This window comes from Mus pahari, chromosome 3 (assembly GCF_900095145.1).
Source record: "Mus pahari chromosome 3, PAHARI_EIJ_v1.1, whole genome shotgun sequence".
Classification (NCBI taxonomy): Eukaryota; Metazoa; Chordata; class Mammalia; order Rodentia; family Muridae; genus Mus; species Mus pahari.
This window is the reverse complement of record NC_034592.1, coordinates 132,392,930-132,408,486: the sequence shown is the minus strand read 5'-3', so window position 1 is coordinate 132,408,486 and position 15,557 is coordinate 132,392,930. Positions and strand designations below refer to the sequence as shown.

Sequence of the window (15,557 nt, the reverse complement as noted above, 5' to 3'; positions counted from 1 at the left end):
TCTTGTAAGGTAACAGTTAATGGAGATTTTCCAGGAGGCACTAAGCAAATACTGATGTAACTGCTTTCCTACCCAAGCTTCCCCATGCCTTGAGGTTTCAGATTTTTCCTCCAGAGCAGGGACAGGACAAAGGGGAAGAATCTCCAAATCTCTGGGATAGAGAGGGAGATGAGAGGAAAATATCATGCTGACCATCTTCAACATGCCCATTTCAGAGATCAAAACGGGGCCAATTATGTACTGACTCTCCTCTGCAGTGGTGTGTATGGGCAGGACCTGGAACAGGAAGCTATTAACTTTAGGCCCATGAGATAGACAAAGCAGTTCTAGCATGGCATCCTCATACTTCCATATCCTCCCAACATCCCACTAACCACACTGAGGTGTCAATCAATTACACAGAAGTGAGCACTGCTATCGCATGAGTCCCTGATGCTGTAGAGGAGTGGAAACAACAGAGAAGAAGAGGGGCAGAACCTAACTTTTGTTATTTCTGATACAAAAAAAAAAAAAATTACCTGATAAAAATTACTTAAGGAAAGCAGGGTCTGTTTTGTCTCATGGTTTAAAAAGGGATGCAGTCCATTGTGCCTGAGAAAGCAGGGAGTTGGGATGTGAGGTGGCTGGTCACATTTCATTTCTTGACAGTCCTAGAAGCACAGAATGGACAGACGGTGGAGCTTGGTCTTAAAACCTCTAGCATCATTCACCATCACATACCCCACGATATAATTTCTCCAGAGAAATCCTCTCTCCTAAATGCTCTACAGTCTTCCAAAAAGGCATCTACACCTATCAATCAAATGTTCAAACACAGGAACATTTCACAGTCAAACACAGCATGTGGGCTGACTCTAGGTTACACTCATTGTCCTGTGGATGTCAGGTGAGCAGTTGGCACCCCTGACTCTCAATTTAATCTTCTGTAACACTAGAAGAGTGTTCATTCTGGGTTTATCAGACAGCTTTTAGGGCAGTAGAGTCCTGGAAAAAAATCACATTGGCAAGACAGGCCACGGTGATGTAGAAGTGGCGTGTGAATCAACCCCAGGCAGGGAGGTTCAAATCCCAGCAAGGAAAGTGCCCAAGTTTCCTCAGGTGTGAAATATTTTGATAAATGTGTACAAATCAGTTCTCCATTTCATCTTGAGCTTTTCAGTTATTAAAGCAGGCCTCTCAGAGAACCCCTTGACATATAAGTTAGTTAATTGCAATGTAGTAAAAGTACTTGAAAGCAATAATGTTATACTAAAATATTTGACAATTTAGGACTTTTCCGCATACTTGATTTCAACTAGGAGGTGTTATTAAACTCAGCTCATTTAATTCCCCAGCTCATCAATTACATTAATTTATACATCATAAATATTCTAAATATACCCTGAGCATCTATACAGGCAAACCAGGATTATTATTTTACAGTAATGTATCAATGATTAGAGCTTCAGTCAAATTTATATCATGAGCAGTTTTTCAGGGGATGGGGGTTAGAAACCAATTTCTGACTGAATTCTAGTCTTTGCTTCAGATATCAGAATATAATGCCTGATGCCTTAAAATTCTTCTAATCAGCTGCCTGAGACTGTCTTTACAACTAATACGAGCAGAAATTTTGAGGAAAAATTGGTTTTTAACAATTCAGTCCCTACTGATTCTGAGAGTTTATTTTTATTTAATGTCTATGATATGCATACAATGTATATGCAAGGCTCGCAGAGGCCATAAGGGATGCCCTGGAACTGGAGTTATGGATGGTTGTGAGCTGTCACTGGGGCTCTGGGTACCAAGTCCCACTGCCAGAGTAACAAGTGACCTTAACTACTCCCTCATCTCTTCATACTTACTTGTTGTCGCTTTTCACTTAAACATAGTTAAAAAAAAAAACAAACCCACAAAGTGTGTATATTTATACTCCTTTACCAAGTTGCACATTACACTGTAGGAATACTAAAAAGTCTTATAACATGTTAGTGTGTGAAATGGCCTCCCTGAGGGCTGGTGTGTCCTTCCTGATAATCATGCTTTGGCATGTTCACTCAGTTGTCCGCTTTATCCTGGACAGAGGGTTGGTATGATGTACTTGTCCTCTCCCTACCCCCGATCCTCCTGCAGACTTTCCTTTCCCATGCCCTCCTTGATCCAAATCCTGCTTTCTATTATCTACCACCTAATCCTTTAAGGTCTTAATTGAAACTAGAAATGTCTGGGTCTTTTCAGTGGAACCAGAAAAGAGCCAATGGTCCCCCATCTCCTGAGCTGCAAGATCAAACTGGGGAGGGAAGGGATACCTTAGTCTGGAGGGGGCTCAATGGAGGTATCCCGAGCAGTTTCGGTCCTTACTCTTGGCACAGCTTCAGGAGATTGAAAGAAAATAAACGCCTTGTTGAAGCTGAGAGGTGCAGCTTTCAGAGCTGCATGTGGGCGGACACAAGGGTGCAAGGTGTAAACTAGATGCTATGGGACACTGAAATACAAGGCCAAATTAGGAATCTCTCTTGGGCGCCCTAGGCAGGTCTGAAGCCATCGAGAAAACGGCACTGTGTGTGGAGGGCACAGCTGAGTTTAGCAGAGACTGGTTACAACAATAACAACACTTGTGCAAGTGGGGTTGACTCCCCCTTTCCTCCAAAGGCGATGGATAAAAACAGAAGCTGTCCAACTGGGAACGGCCTCCTTCCAATGGGCAGCACAACTTTACTGCTCTCATTGTGCACAGGGCAGTTTTGTGGGGCACTCTGTGGCAGCGTCCCCTCTTTATACTTTGCTTAGTCTCCTCATAGAGGCCCAGGAAGCAGAGTAACTGACCTATGGTCTCAGTTTGAACTGATATCACCATGGTAGTACCCAGAGTCCCAATCCAAGTACCTATTCCCACTTGAAAAAACAGGGGCTCTGATTCGTTCTTCTGTCTTTGAGGTGGGGGAATTTAGCACTACCCTGACTTTGTATCTTTTCCTTCCTCCTTCCTTGAGACTCAGTTTCTTTGTAAATAACTCCTCCAAGTCTCATGTCAATTGTGAACAGAACACCTGAGCTACAGCTTAATGTGGTTTCTGGTACCTGTAAGTGCTCAAGGAAAAGAGGGATATGGCTAAGGCACATACTCAATACCTACATGACTCATCAATGTCCCTGAGGGTCCACTATGCTGTCTAAATCAGGGACTTCCTCACACCTCAAGATCTCAGAGTACTGAAAGCTGAACCCCATTTGCTGTTTATGATGAACAATTACCATTCTGTGCTAGATTTGAGAAGGGATATTTCTAAGCTACGCTATATTTAGAAATATATCTGAAGTGGTTCTGTTGAAGCCTGTATCACAGCTTTCTAATTCTGTTGAGTTACTGAGGAATAAAATTAATCCTTCCTCAGGTTAATGAAAGGCTGTACCAAGTCTGTTTTGAGCCTTGTTGCCTAAGTCAGCTTTAGTCCTTGGGCTTGGGATGTCCCACACCATGGGTAATAAGGATGTGATTTTCTCCTCCCCTTCTTTAAAACAGGGTAGTTTGGATGCCTGTGGGGGCAAGGACTATTACAATATTTTCAACTGGACATTCTATTTCTGTATTAAGAAGTCCTTTCTGAAAATTGAACAACCGCCCCCCCCCCCTTCTAACCCAGGTCAGCATGCTTCCCTCTACTGGAAAAGGAAACTGTTTGTGGTGAAATAAGCAGACTGCTATGTTGCCTGCATATCCCCAAGGTTGTTATGCAAAGTCTCAAAGAGTTTTAATATTTTTAAACATTATATTCATTTATTTATTTAGCATGTATGCATGGTGTGTGTGTGTGTGTGTGTGTGTGTGTGTGTGTGTGTGTGTGTATACCATGGCATTTCTGTAAAGGTCAGAGGACAACTAGGATTTGGATCTAGATGGCACTTAAAAAACTACTCTATGTATTAGTTTTGTGAGTGTGAGGAGTTAGAACAGACTGGCCATTCTCATGAAACCCTCTTATGCAAGGATGGAGATGAGCCGAACTGTCTGTATTTAATTAAACATGGGCCTGTAGAATCTTGGAATAAGTTATGTCTGGTTTATCAGGAAGTCATTTTCTTGTTTTGACATGAAGTTATGTCATAGTTGCCATCAGTGTAGTGAAGAGGACACAGAAAGAACGCTCTTGTTATTACATGTCATTTTAAGTCAGAAGCAATGGCTGTGTGCGAAGAAGTCCAGGGTTGTTCAGCCTTGGGGATCATGTCCGATGCTGATAGAAAGATAGGGAATCTCTATGATTCCTGAGCCATCAGCTGTTCAGTGTCCATTTCCAGTGTCCCGGCTAACCTGAGCCTCTTCATGGAAGCTCTGTTGGTCTTTATTTCTTCTAAGCAGTTAGGCTAGTCTCTCCTTCCACGATCTCTGTTCCTTCCAGGCTGCTTGGTCTGAGCCTCTTCTAAGCAGCTCAGTTTGTCTCAAAGTGACTTTTGCAGCCTTTATTGTTTGTTCTTCAAGAGGGAGGGGGCCTTGTGAATCTGGTCAGTTTCAGTGACTTCCTGGAACTATTTTGAGTTGTTTACTTTCTGTCTTAATGAGCTTCTCTGAGATTGGAATGTTTCATCTTCTCTTAGAATATCCAATTTTTTTCACTTCCCTTTTCAAGTTCTGTTTTATGAGGTTTCTCTCCAAACTGGAAAGTTTATTTACACTGGAAGCAACTGATACACAGTATATGCCATAAACCCTCAAAATAACAAACTAATGGACCAATGGCTGAAACATCTGAAACTCTGAAACTGTGAACCATGGACACCCCTACCCCCAGGTTATTGCCTAAGCTATTTTGCTGCAGTGATGTCAAGCGATCACAGCTGGGCTCTGAGGGACAGGTTAGGGGGGTACCTAGCACAACTGTCATGAGTGAATTGGAAGCTTTATGGCAGGAAGGCAGGCAGCAGGGCTACTGTAGGGGTGGAATGATTCCCTCATGTATCCGGGTAGCAAGGCATAGGTACACAGAGGAACTGAGGTGCACAGAATGGGGTGTGAGTATGGCTAGGCCCACACTGAAACATCAGGTTTTAGGAAGGAGGGGACTGTAGTTGGAGACCAGAGGAAGCTGCAGACATCTATGTAATTTTTTGAATTATGATCTCTGCCCCAAGCATACTAACTTGGTAACTCTGTGACACACAGTAGAAGTGAAGAGTGCTAGAAACTGGGTTCTGAACTAGAACACTCATTTTATGGCTCTGAAAAGAAGTCGGTTGTGAGGACCTAGCTCCTCAAAGGGACTGTGTTGAGTAACAGGAAGACAGGTGCAGCAGTGTGGAACCTTATCTGTAGGTAAGCATTGGTTCCATCAACAGTGATGGACACTCAGCCAGAGAAGAGCCTGAGTGCTACCAGTGTCAAGGAAGTGAACAGATTCCATATGGCTCATCAGAAACCATGTCAGAGCAACCCAGGCATAAACATTCCTGACTTGAAAGAGATGCCAGCTCCACCCATGCCTGCAAGTGTAGGGACAAGAGGACTCAGATGAAGATGAGGACCTTTTCCAGGAGGCAAGGTGTCTAAAACTGACTCTCTTTCCATATCTCATCCTCCCTCTCACGAAAGGACACAGGCTTTGGGTACACACACACACACACACACACACACACACATATTATAGCACAAGGCCACGTCTTTCTCCCCTTCCCTTATTAACCCCTCATCTGAATGCAGGCTGCTCTCGTTCTCGTGGCTTAGCATTCATTTGTAGTAGGTCACATCCAATTTTTAATCACCTGCAAAAAAAAAAAAAAAAAAAAAAAAAAAAAAAAAACCCTAAAGGTCCAGGGCAGTCAGGCAGTGCATGAATCTAAGTTAACTTTGTGGAGATGTGTGTGACTGGAGGACACAACTATAGAGTCATAGCTAGAGATGTGGCACAAGGTATAGCTAATTACTACATGTGTCCTTTGTTTGGGATACCACATGAATAAAGAGATCTATGGGTGGATGTGCCCCCATTGACCATGCATCTTGAGCTGTTAAATAGAAAAGGGACAGGGAAATGGAAAGTCATCATTAGAAGATCTTTTTTTACTTCTCATACAATTCTAAAGGAGTACAGAACACTTTGCACATTCGCTGTTATCAGGCCCAGGATGTTCAATATCTTGGGGAAGCAGAGAGTGATTTTAAAGTTGAATTAGGTCTGTGTGTAATGCTTCATGTATATAATTCCAGCATGATTGCTGCAAGTTAGAGGCAGTTTGGCTACATAGTGTGCCAACCTGGGCTACACATTAAGACCCTGTCTCAAAAGAACAGTAGATCAATGGGGGTCATGGTGCTACCTTTGATCACAGAGGCAAGAGGTAGATGAATCCACGAGAGTCTTAGGCCAGTCAGGGCGACATAGAGCGTTCCAATCCATTCAAGGCTACATGCTAAGACCCTGTCTCAAAAAGAGCAGCAACAGCAAAAGCAACAGTAAAACTAAAATGGACAAAAGGGCTTGCTATTCTCATTTTATATCTATACACACTTGGGCAAGCAAAGGATTAATATGCACAGTAGAACAATGATTATATTTTATCAGTCAAAACAGCGAGCCACGCTCACTCAACCCTCTTAATAACTAAACCCCTTTTCTTGAAAGCCTTTGAAAGTCCCCCAGAAATAACTGGGGAGCTTAAGTGTTTCTGCTCATGAAGTCAGGGCTCCCTTTCTGAGTTTTCAGAGCTTTCCTGTTCTACCTAAGATTATGCACTATCTTAGGTAAAACTTTCTGGTGCTTTTGCAAATCTGTGTGGGCTTTAATTAATTTCCTTGAATAAGAGGCTAAGAACTTGAAAACAACTGAGCCTTACCCCAATTACCAGAAACAACATTGTGTAAAAAGTCAATTGTCAAGAAGGCTGTGACTATAGCCTGCATGCCTGGGTGTGTGTATACGCACGTGTGGATGAGGATGGTATATTTGCATATTCCCTTGTGAGTATGCATGTGTATGTGAGCATGGCAGTCACCTCTTGCCTGGCTTTTTATGTGGATGTTGGGGATTCAGATTCAGGTCCTCAAGTCTTGTAAGCCGTTGACTGACTGAGCCATCTACCCAGCCCTGACCTTAGCTTTAATTCACAGATTGGGAGTAGGTAAGAGAACGGGATTCATATTTTCCTCACTCCTGGCCATCTTTGCATTCTAACTGTGATGCTTTTCATCCTAGTCTCCCTAGTAGTCACCTGGCCACTGAGATTCTACTGCCTTGGATATGCCTGAAAACTTCTCTTACCATAAGAGAATGTGGTTTCCATGGCGTCTTAAATCAGTGACTCACCCACAAAAGGCATATTTAAATTTTCTGTCTTCCTCCCAACTACCCTTTTTCCAGAATTTGTCTACTCCTATGGCAGTGTCCTGAAAGTGAGTACCTCTGAGTATTTTCATTTGAAGTGGGTCTTTGGGTGGGAGATGGATCCTCTCTCTAGGAGTTGCATTTAGAAGATAATATTGATAATTTTTGTATTGCTTCTGCATATGGTTTTACCCCATGACAAATACATTAATGGGCTAGCATAATCTAAGACTGAAAATTTCATGACAAAATGGATTCTGTAAAAACCAGTTTGTGGGGCTGCAGAGATGGCTCAGGGGTTAAAAGCACTGGTTGCTCTTCCACAGGTCCTGAGTTCAAGTCCCAGCAACCATTGGTGACTCACAACCATTTATATAGAACCTAATGCCTTATCCTGGTGTGCAGGTGTATATGCAGATAGAGCACCAATACACATAAAATAAATAAATAAATCCTGAAAACAAAACAAAACATTTTGCGAGTCATTTTGCGAGTCATTGTGCACAGCAAGGTGGGCCAGTCCTGGTGGCCACTCTTAGCTTAGAAGGCAAGACCATCTATCTACATACAATAGCATCATCATGTCCCTCAACAGACATAGGCCATTGGTTGCTACTATGGTTATCCATCATGTAATGCAATAGACACTTGTGAATATGCTTTGTGAAGGGAGACTGTGACCATCAACAGCACTCCTAAAATAAATTGTGTCCCAGGCCCTAGCCAGATGGGACCTAACACTCTTAGAAATAGCCAGTGATGCCATCTGCAAACCAGGAGTTTCTGGCACTGTTCCTTCATGGGGCCAAAAGTTTCATACAGAGGGCTTAGTGTTCAAAGACATGCAAAGCAGGTGTGTGGGCCACTCTGCTGTTGGAGGCATTCTACACTCTAATAAATAGCTTCAGTGATACCATTTGCAAAAAAGCATCATGCATTTGACACAGACTCCGAGCAAGCCCCAAATCCAGACAGAAGAATACACAATGTAAAACACTGAGATTTCAGCTCTGGGTGCCAAACATGTCCGCAGAGCACCAACCCTGCTTTCAACAGTCAATTCATGTATGTTCTCTTCTATAGACCACTAATCACAAAATCACCACTAATTACCCAGCTGAAGCTCTCCTACAACTGGAAAAACAAATCCAATAGGCTACAGGAAAAAAAACAAACAAACAGGATTTATTCACTTATTCACCCAAACAAGTTTAAAAAAAAAAAAAATCTGTGACGCACCTGCAGCATGGATTTCCATGGAAGAAGGTGGGGATCAGAAATCTGCTCTGTCTTGACTGCATCCTGACATTAATATTTATGTGGAATTGTTTAAATTCGGGAGTTGCAAAACAACTCACAGATGCTACAATCAGCATATTAAATATTCATATGGAAAAAGAGGTAGAGTTGGGGGAGGAAAGGGAGAGAGAAAGGAAGAAAAGCAGAGACAGAGGGAAGGAAGGAGAGAGAGGGAAGGAAGGAAGAAGAGGGAGGGAGGGAGGGAGAGAAGGAGGGTGAAAGAGAGAGAGAGAACAAGCTCACAGCTGATGCCTGTTGAGCTGAATGCAGCCTCTTGATGCAGGTGTGACTTATCCACCCGACATACTGTCCCCTCTGTCAGGCTTTTCAATCTACCTGCCTGAAGAACCAGTGCTGAGTGAGTTGAAAGGCTACTGCAGTTCCCTCCCTGTCAGCTTTGCTTTTGTGTCACTTGCCTAGGGAAGTTGACATATCCCACACTCTCTACCACTCTGTCCTTGTCAACAGTCTCCCAGTGTTGCCCTGTTCCCTGTTCTCCACTTCTCTCAGAACTGGGACATGTTCTCTTCCCACTACAGCAATCTCCTGGTTTTCCAAAGGCAACCCCCAACTCCCTGCCTGGATGGCTGTGGCTCTCAGGTGCAAAATTAAAGCTTGAGCTGATGAAATCAGTTAGTGCTTATGGGGTGCATTCAGCCATAGGATCCAATTTACTCCGAATCTAGTGACATTGACGAGTAATAAACTTGAGGTCAGAAGATGCAGGTGGGGTGCATAGGATATTGGCCCCTAAGTGACTGTTATATACTCTAGCCAGTGTGCATAGCATATGGCCTTCAGGCTCATGTGACTCATAATATTGAAAAATAATAAAGATTCTATGCCTGTCTTTGTGACCAGGTTTAGACAGGTAAACATAAACATACTGACTTGTTTTTCTGAAAGAAAGGCTTAGGAAGGTGCATTGGTGGTATATTTCTGGAAATATCCTGTCAGTTGGGTTTAGATGTTTGAGAGAATCCAAAATAAATAATTGTATTACCCAAAGAAACTCCAAAGAATGAGGTGAGGTGCTAATAGCCTGAGCATCTCTCTTGTAGCACCCATCTCCAGCAAAGCTAGGTGTGCTTTAAGTCTGTAAAGTGCCCAGGTAGGGCCTCACTCTGTTTTCTCGTAATACAAAAGATTCCCTGGAAAGTCATTTTCAGAAAGCTCCGTTTTGCCCACACTAGCTTTCTGATGCTGTACTTACAGAGGAATTCTCCGTAGCTTTAAATGATATGCCCATCGGAACAAGTCTAGATTGTCTGTAGGACTCTCAGGTACCACTCTGTCTTCTTAGCTTTTGATCAGTCAACTTTCACCACATGAAGTGTGCCTCATCAAGTCAGTGTCCTACCCGGGTCACCTCTGTCTTATTTCCAAAAAGGAACTGGAGTCCAAGGGCTTAGATATGCTTGGAATATTTCCACCTGACAGCAGAAGTTTATTCCCTTCTAGGGAACAGTTTAGAGAACAGACTGGCTCTGTGTCGAAAGCTCTAGAGACCCCAGTAGTGTGAGTGCTGATTGCCCACCGTGTTCACAAGGCATTCGTTCAAGGCATTTGGGTGACTGGATTTGCTCTTTGCTGTAGCAAGCCCTGCTCAATTGTGTCTGTGTCTTAGAAACTATACAGTTTCTAAGTACAGTGTTACGTGTACTTAGAAACTGTATAGTTCATCTTCACAGAAGGAGAAACCAGACACCATACTTAGATCTCTGCATCAGATCCAAACAACTGCATGTAGTGAGCCCCCACAAGGGGCTAGACCCTGGGCTTAGAGCTTTCCTGTATTTTTGAACTAAGGACTTTTCCCTCTCTGTCTTTTGAATGAAAAGCAACAGGGTTTGCCAGATTTCTCACACAATTCAGCCTCAATAGATTACACTTTCCATGCGGTGCAACATAGCTTATATTTCAACTAGCACCAAAAGAGATACGAATTTGAACAACTGATAATTGAAATCCCTCATATGAAACTTTACCAGTCTACATTAAAATGCTGATACTAGAAAAGGAAGATATTATTTGTTTAAATAATTTAAAGAAACATAAATATAAATTTATGCTTTGGGTAATGCCAAACTAGCAGTCTTTCGATAGATGGCATCTAAAAACCTCATAGAGATATTAAAAGATATTTTTAGGAAGCATAAAAAAAAAAGATGAATGGTTATAAGGTCAACATCAGGGAAAGGCCAGAAGTCTAGAAAATGAGCAACACATGTAGGGATACTTTTGACTGATCCACAGAGGTGCCCAAGAAATTATGTTTTTACTATTTTGTCAGACAAGAGAGATCCAAGTTTAAGTTTTGAGCCAACCAAACACTGTGATCGTAGAAAACCAGCCTCTGCTCTAAGATGGCGTACCTGAGAGCTAAGCAGTGTGAGGAGAAGGAAAGTGAAGGAATCCTGCCAGTCAAAGTCTCACTGTGGTCAAAGTGAAGGAATCCTGCCAGTCAAAGTCTCACTATGATCAAGAAATGATGACCAAGAGATGGCTCAGCCATCTGGGAAGAGGAACGTAGAAAAGCCGGTCTAAGGAAGCAGAACCAGAAATCTTAAATGTCATCAGCATACAAACCCAAAGCATACAAGTCCAAGGTCATTACGTGGGATGGTTTGGCAGAAGTTGAAAGAAGGAAGAGGACCCTATAAACTGGATTTCCACACCATAGGGTGACACCTGCAGAAATCAAAGTGACATGAGGATATTTCCAAAGGCACAAAACTGGAAGGATTCATCACTAGCATATTCACTCTAAGGGAAATTCCAAGTAGGTGGGGAACTATTAAGTGAAGAGTCAAAGACTCTGGGAGGATGAGGGTCAAATCATCTGGAAAATGAGGCTAAAGTACTGCCTACAGGATCAAACTATGGCATTACTGCCTTAAGGACACATACGTGCCATTCTATTCACCCAGCCATTTCCACATCCATCTATTTTGAGCTAAAGAAGAAGACAAGAGAAGCCCAAAGTCATATCTTGGAAAAGATTAGTGAAATTGATTATTTATATGATGCTGGCAAAAGTCAGATTCAAAAGCCTTATGAACCTCTTATTTTCCCCCAAGGGAAAAATAAGCTTAGTCTTCCCATGTTAAGAAACTGCCAGGGCAAAGTGTCAGAGGATTGCAGAGGAACCCATTTGGGGGAACAAAAATGGTCAACCAATAAAATGGGAACCAAGTATCAAAATTTCAAGTTTCCAAAACAGAGTCTTGAGGCCACAGAAAACCTGCACACTTGAAAACACTCCTACTCTAACAAAAAGAAGTGCTGGAGGCTGGGTCACAGCTAAGCACTGGTGGAAAGCGGTCACAACGCTCCAGTCATGTCTGCACCAGCATTTCCGGTGTCCCTGGCCATGTGGGTAAGTGATGCACATCAATTAAGACAGTTGTTGAAATGTAGGATGGAGACAGGCTCAATAATTCAGGATGCTGAAGTGTGCAGTTCTCAGAAAGGTACCTGGAGAATCAGCAATAAGAAAGGGAGCTGCTGCATTCTACATTCTATTCTGAGTCCGTACATACACTTTTTTCCTAAAATACAGTTTTTTCCTATGGACCTGGAATAAACTGAGATACCATAAAGTACATCTGGGGCTCTTTTTCACAGCCAATCCACTGGTCAGTTGGAGAGGTCAGATTAGCAATAGTTCCAGTGAGCGTTACACAACAGAGCCTGGAAAAAGAGCTCAAAGAAGGCAGCTAGGGACCCAGAATGTCATCTTATTGAGCCCCTTGGAAGCATCTGTTCTGTAGGCTGCACAACCCTCACTGTCAAAGAAGGCACATCTGAACACACACATTCTCTCACACACAAATATATAGCTTAAAAAGACCAAAAGACCATTTTCTTTCTTTCTTTCTTTCTTTCTTTCTTTCTTTCTTTCTTTCTTTCTTTCTTTCTTTCTTTCTTTCTTCCTTCCTTCCTTCCTTCCTTCCTTCCTTCCTTTCTTTCTTTTCTTTTTTTTTTCCTTTTTTGTTTTTTTTCGAGACAGGGTTTCTCTGTGTAGCCCTGGCAGTCCTGGAACCCACTCTGCAGACCAGGCTGGCCTCAAACTCAGAAATCCGCCTGCCTCTGCCTCCTGTGTGCTGGGATTAAAGGTGTGTGCCACCAACGCCTGGCTAAAAAGACCTTTTTCAAAATTAATGTGAAAAGAAAAAGATATCCAACCAGCCTTATCAGCATTAAAATAATTAAATCATTAATTTGAGGTCTTCCTCTGAATAAAACCCTAGGGACAGTCAGATCTACCAGTAAACTTCACCTAAGGTTAAACTAGTCAGTGATTTGTTTTAAGCTGAAGAAAAGAACCAAAGTGGAGACTGCAAGAAGCACAATCACAACTCCAAAACTCAGTGAAGAAATTACAGCAGAACAACCTGAAGCCAGAAGCAGAAATACAGGCAAACAGAAGCACAGTTCTGTAGGGAGTGAAAGGTATCCTGGAGTTGTGTTCTACAGATGTAAGGCAGCTCAATGCTTTCTAACCAGTCCACGCACTTACCACAGTAGCATAGGACAGGAAAGCACTCAGAGTTCATTTGTCATTGGCACAAACATGTTTAGATAAAATCAAAATCCACCTATGACTAAAAAGGGCTTAAAAATCTTTCTTAAGAGTAAAATGGGGGCAACTTTCTCAGAAAAACTTGAGAGAGGCAAACCATGTCCTTGGGGACCCACAGGCTTTTGTAAGTTCAGTAAGGAAATGTAAAGAGACAAAAGTTCAGGGATACAAACTTCAGAGGCAAAGCAATAAAGATGAGAGCTAGTGAAGCACAATGGGGCCATTCAGGGTGGTTGGATGGGCTCAGGATGGTGATGATGCAGAAGCTAGGAAACAGTACCCAGTTCTTCTATCAGGAGGATTATATTTCATAACTGTAGTGATGATTACATGGCTCCTTGCTTTAAGATAATAAACAAGCTTGATGGTATAGGTGTTTAATTTTAGAATATAGGATATAGAAGCAGTAAGTTTGTATGTGTTCAAGGCAGGGTTGGGGTATATAATAACATCCCGTCTTCAAATAATGAGGAAACAAGCAGACAACTTCTTATTTTACATAATTATATCTATAGTCAATCCATAACATGATGGCATATATAGAAAGCATGAAGAATACCATTAATTGTATTTGTAGTAACTTCCTTTCAGTCCCCTTTCTTTCTTTAAATAATCTCTTTGTTTGAAGGAGCCAGAGGATGCAGCCTGGGAGACTAGGGCACAGGTATGTATGGGACAGAGCTTAGATGTGGTCTTTGGGACTTGGATAAGCATTTCCCTTCCCTTTTCCCTTATCTGTTGAACTTGTAATGAAAACCTTGGGGAACAGTAGCAGGCTATCCTGAAACTCAGCGCCATCACAATAAGGGAGCATCCTGTCCTCCTTTCTTTCCTCCCAAGTCTCATTCCCACTGTCCTTCATTTCCATGGACTCAATTTGCATTTCCAAATAAGTCATTAGTGCTCCAATAGTGCCACAGTTTTGAGGGGTCTGGAGGAGCTGGGGGTCTCAGAGACCTTCCTCTCACCATTTTTAACATAGCACATCTCAGTGCTCCCAGGAGACACAGTCGGCCTGAGCACTAGATCTCACTTCTATAGATCAACTTTGCCCCTCTGAGAAAGAATTTCATTCCAGGTCAAGGTGAAAATTGAGATGTCGGAAGAAAAAGAACAAATGCAGTACTATCCGATACTGTTTAATAATGTTTGATCTTTAACAGAGAAGTGTAAGGTAGCAGGACACAGCCCTGGGAAGGAAGCCAAGCCCTGAGACATCAGCACAGGGAGCTGGAAGCCTGTGTAATCCTGTCCCAGAGCATAAGGTCAGATCTCCTTGGCTCTCAGCCTCCTCTTCCAATCTTCACAGTGGGCATCTATCACCTGTCTCCTGGGGGCAATGCCAGAGCATCCTTTCAAATGTGTGCTGGCAGAGGATAAAGGGGATGGCACAGCAGCATGGGTTGGAAAGGGAAGAAAGGAGAGTTCAGAGAAATGATCACCAGGGTCTCCTTGAAAGTGCAGATCCTTCTATAGTCAGCATAACTATGCCAGGCATTGACACTCCCACGTCTCTTTGGAGGTTAGTATCCCAGTGACAAGAGGTGGCCCCGTCCACTTCCACAGTCTGCTCTTTAGGCAGGTGGGTGCTGTGTGAGTAATGACACTTCACACACAAGGGAGAGACTGAGTGGGGCTAAAGATTGAGCTGAGGACCAGAAGGACGTGTCCAGATGCCAGATAAGCCACTGTGGATGAGACAGGGATGGACTAAAGAAATGGGGAGGAGTAATTCCTCTAGGGTCAGGGTAATGCTGTCTCTGGAGGCATCACATTCAATGATTTTCAATGGAGCGCTTGGCAAAATGAACACACCAACATAAAAACCAACGTTATTCTGCCTGCAGTTTGACAAATGGAGGGAAACATCTAAACAATTTGCTATAACGGATTTTCAAGGCATCTTACCAAACTTGCATTTTTTTCCATTAAAAAAAGAAAGCAAACAAACATTAAAAAAAAAACCAAAAACTTGAAAGGTATGGCACATCCCCTCAACTCCCAAATCTGACTCGTATGTATTGGCTTGCCAACCAACCAAGCATGGCCCAGGCATGGACAAAAGCACACAGCCATAGTTGACATCATCTGGTGCCCTGTGAGGACCCACGCCTACTCTCTGAGAAATGTCCTGGTAGGAGATCCAAAGAAACTTTGCTCCCCCTCCCTGAAAATGGGTTGAAATCACTGACAGGAATACTACAAACTAGCCATATGAAAGTAGCATTAGTGTCTGGGCAAAGACAGGAGACACAAACTTATTTCACTTGGAGATTGAGAGATCTCTCCTGATGTGCTGTATATGGTGGTAGGTTTCACATTCAAACTATGAGATATTCAAACTCCAGAGAGGTTCTCAGCCTATGTATTGTGACCCC

The 15,557-nt window shown here is 42.7% G+C and overlaps 1 protein-coding gene across 5 annotated transcripts in view; it reads right to left on the bottom strand.

The window, feature by feature from the left end:
• Syndig1 (synapse differentiation inducing 1) overlaps nt 1-15,557 on the bottom strand; it is a 172,318-nt gene that overhangs the window by 49,223 nt on the left and 107,538 nt on the right. The window contains exon 5 of one of the 5 annotated variants that reach the window (XM_029536977.1): nt 14,490-14,545. The exons of the other annotated variants lie outside the window; for them this stretch is intronic. Within the exon in view, the coding sequence (XP_029392837.1) occupies nt 14,535-14,545 (11 nt within the window). The 3' untranslated portion in view covers nt 14,490-14,534. Of the gene's footprint in view, nt 1-14,489; nt 14,546-15,557 lie in introns of those variants that run through there. 5 annotated transcript variants of the gene reach the window in all.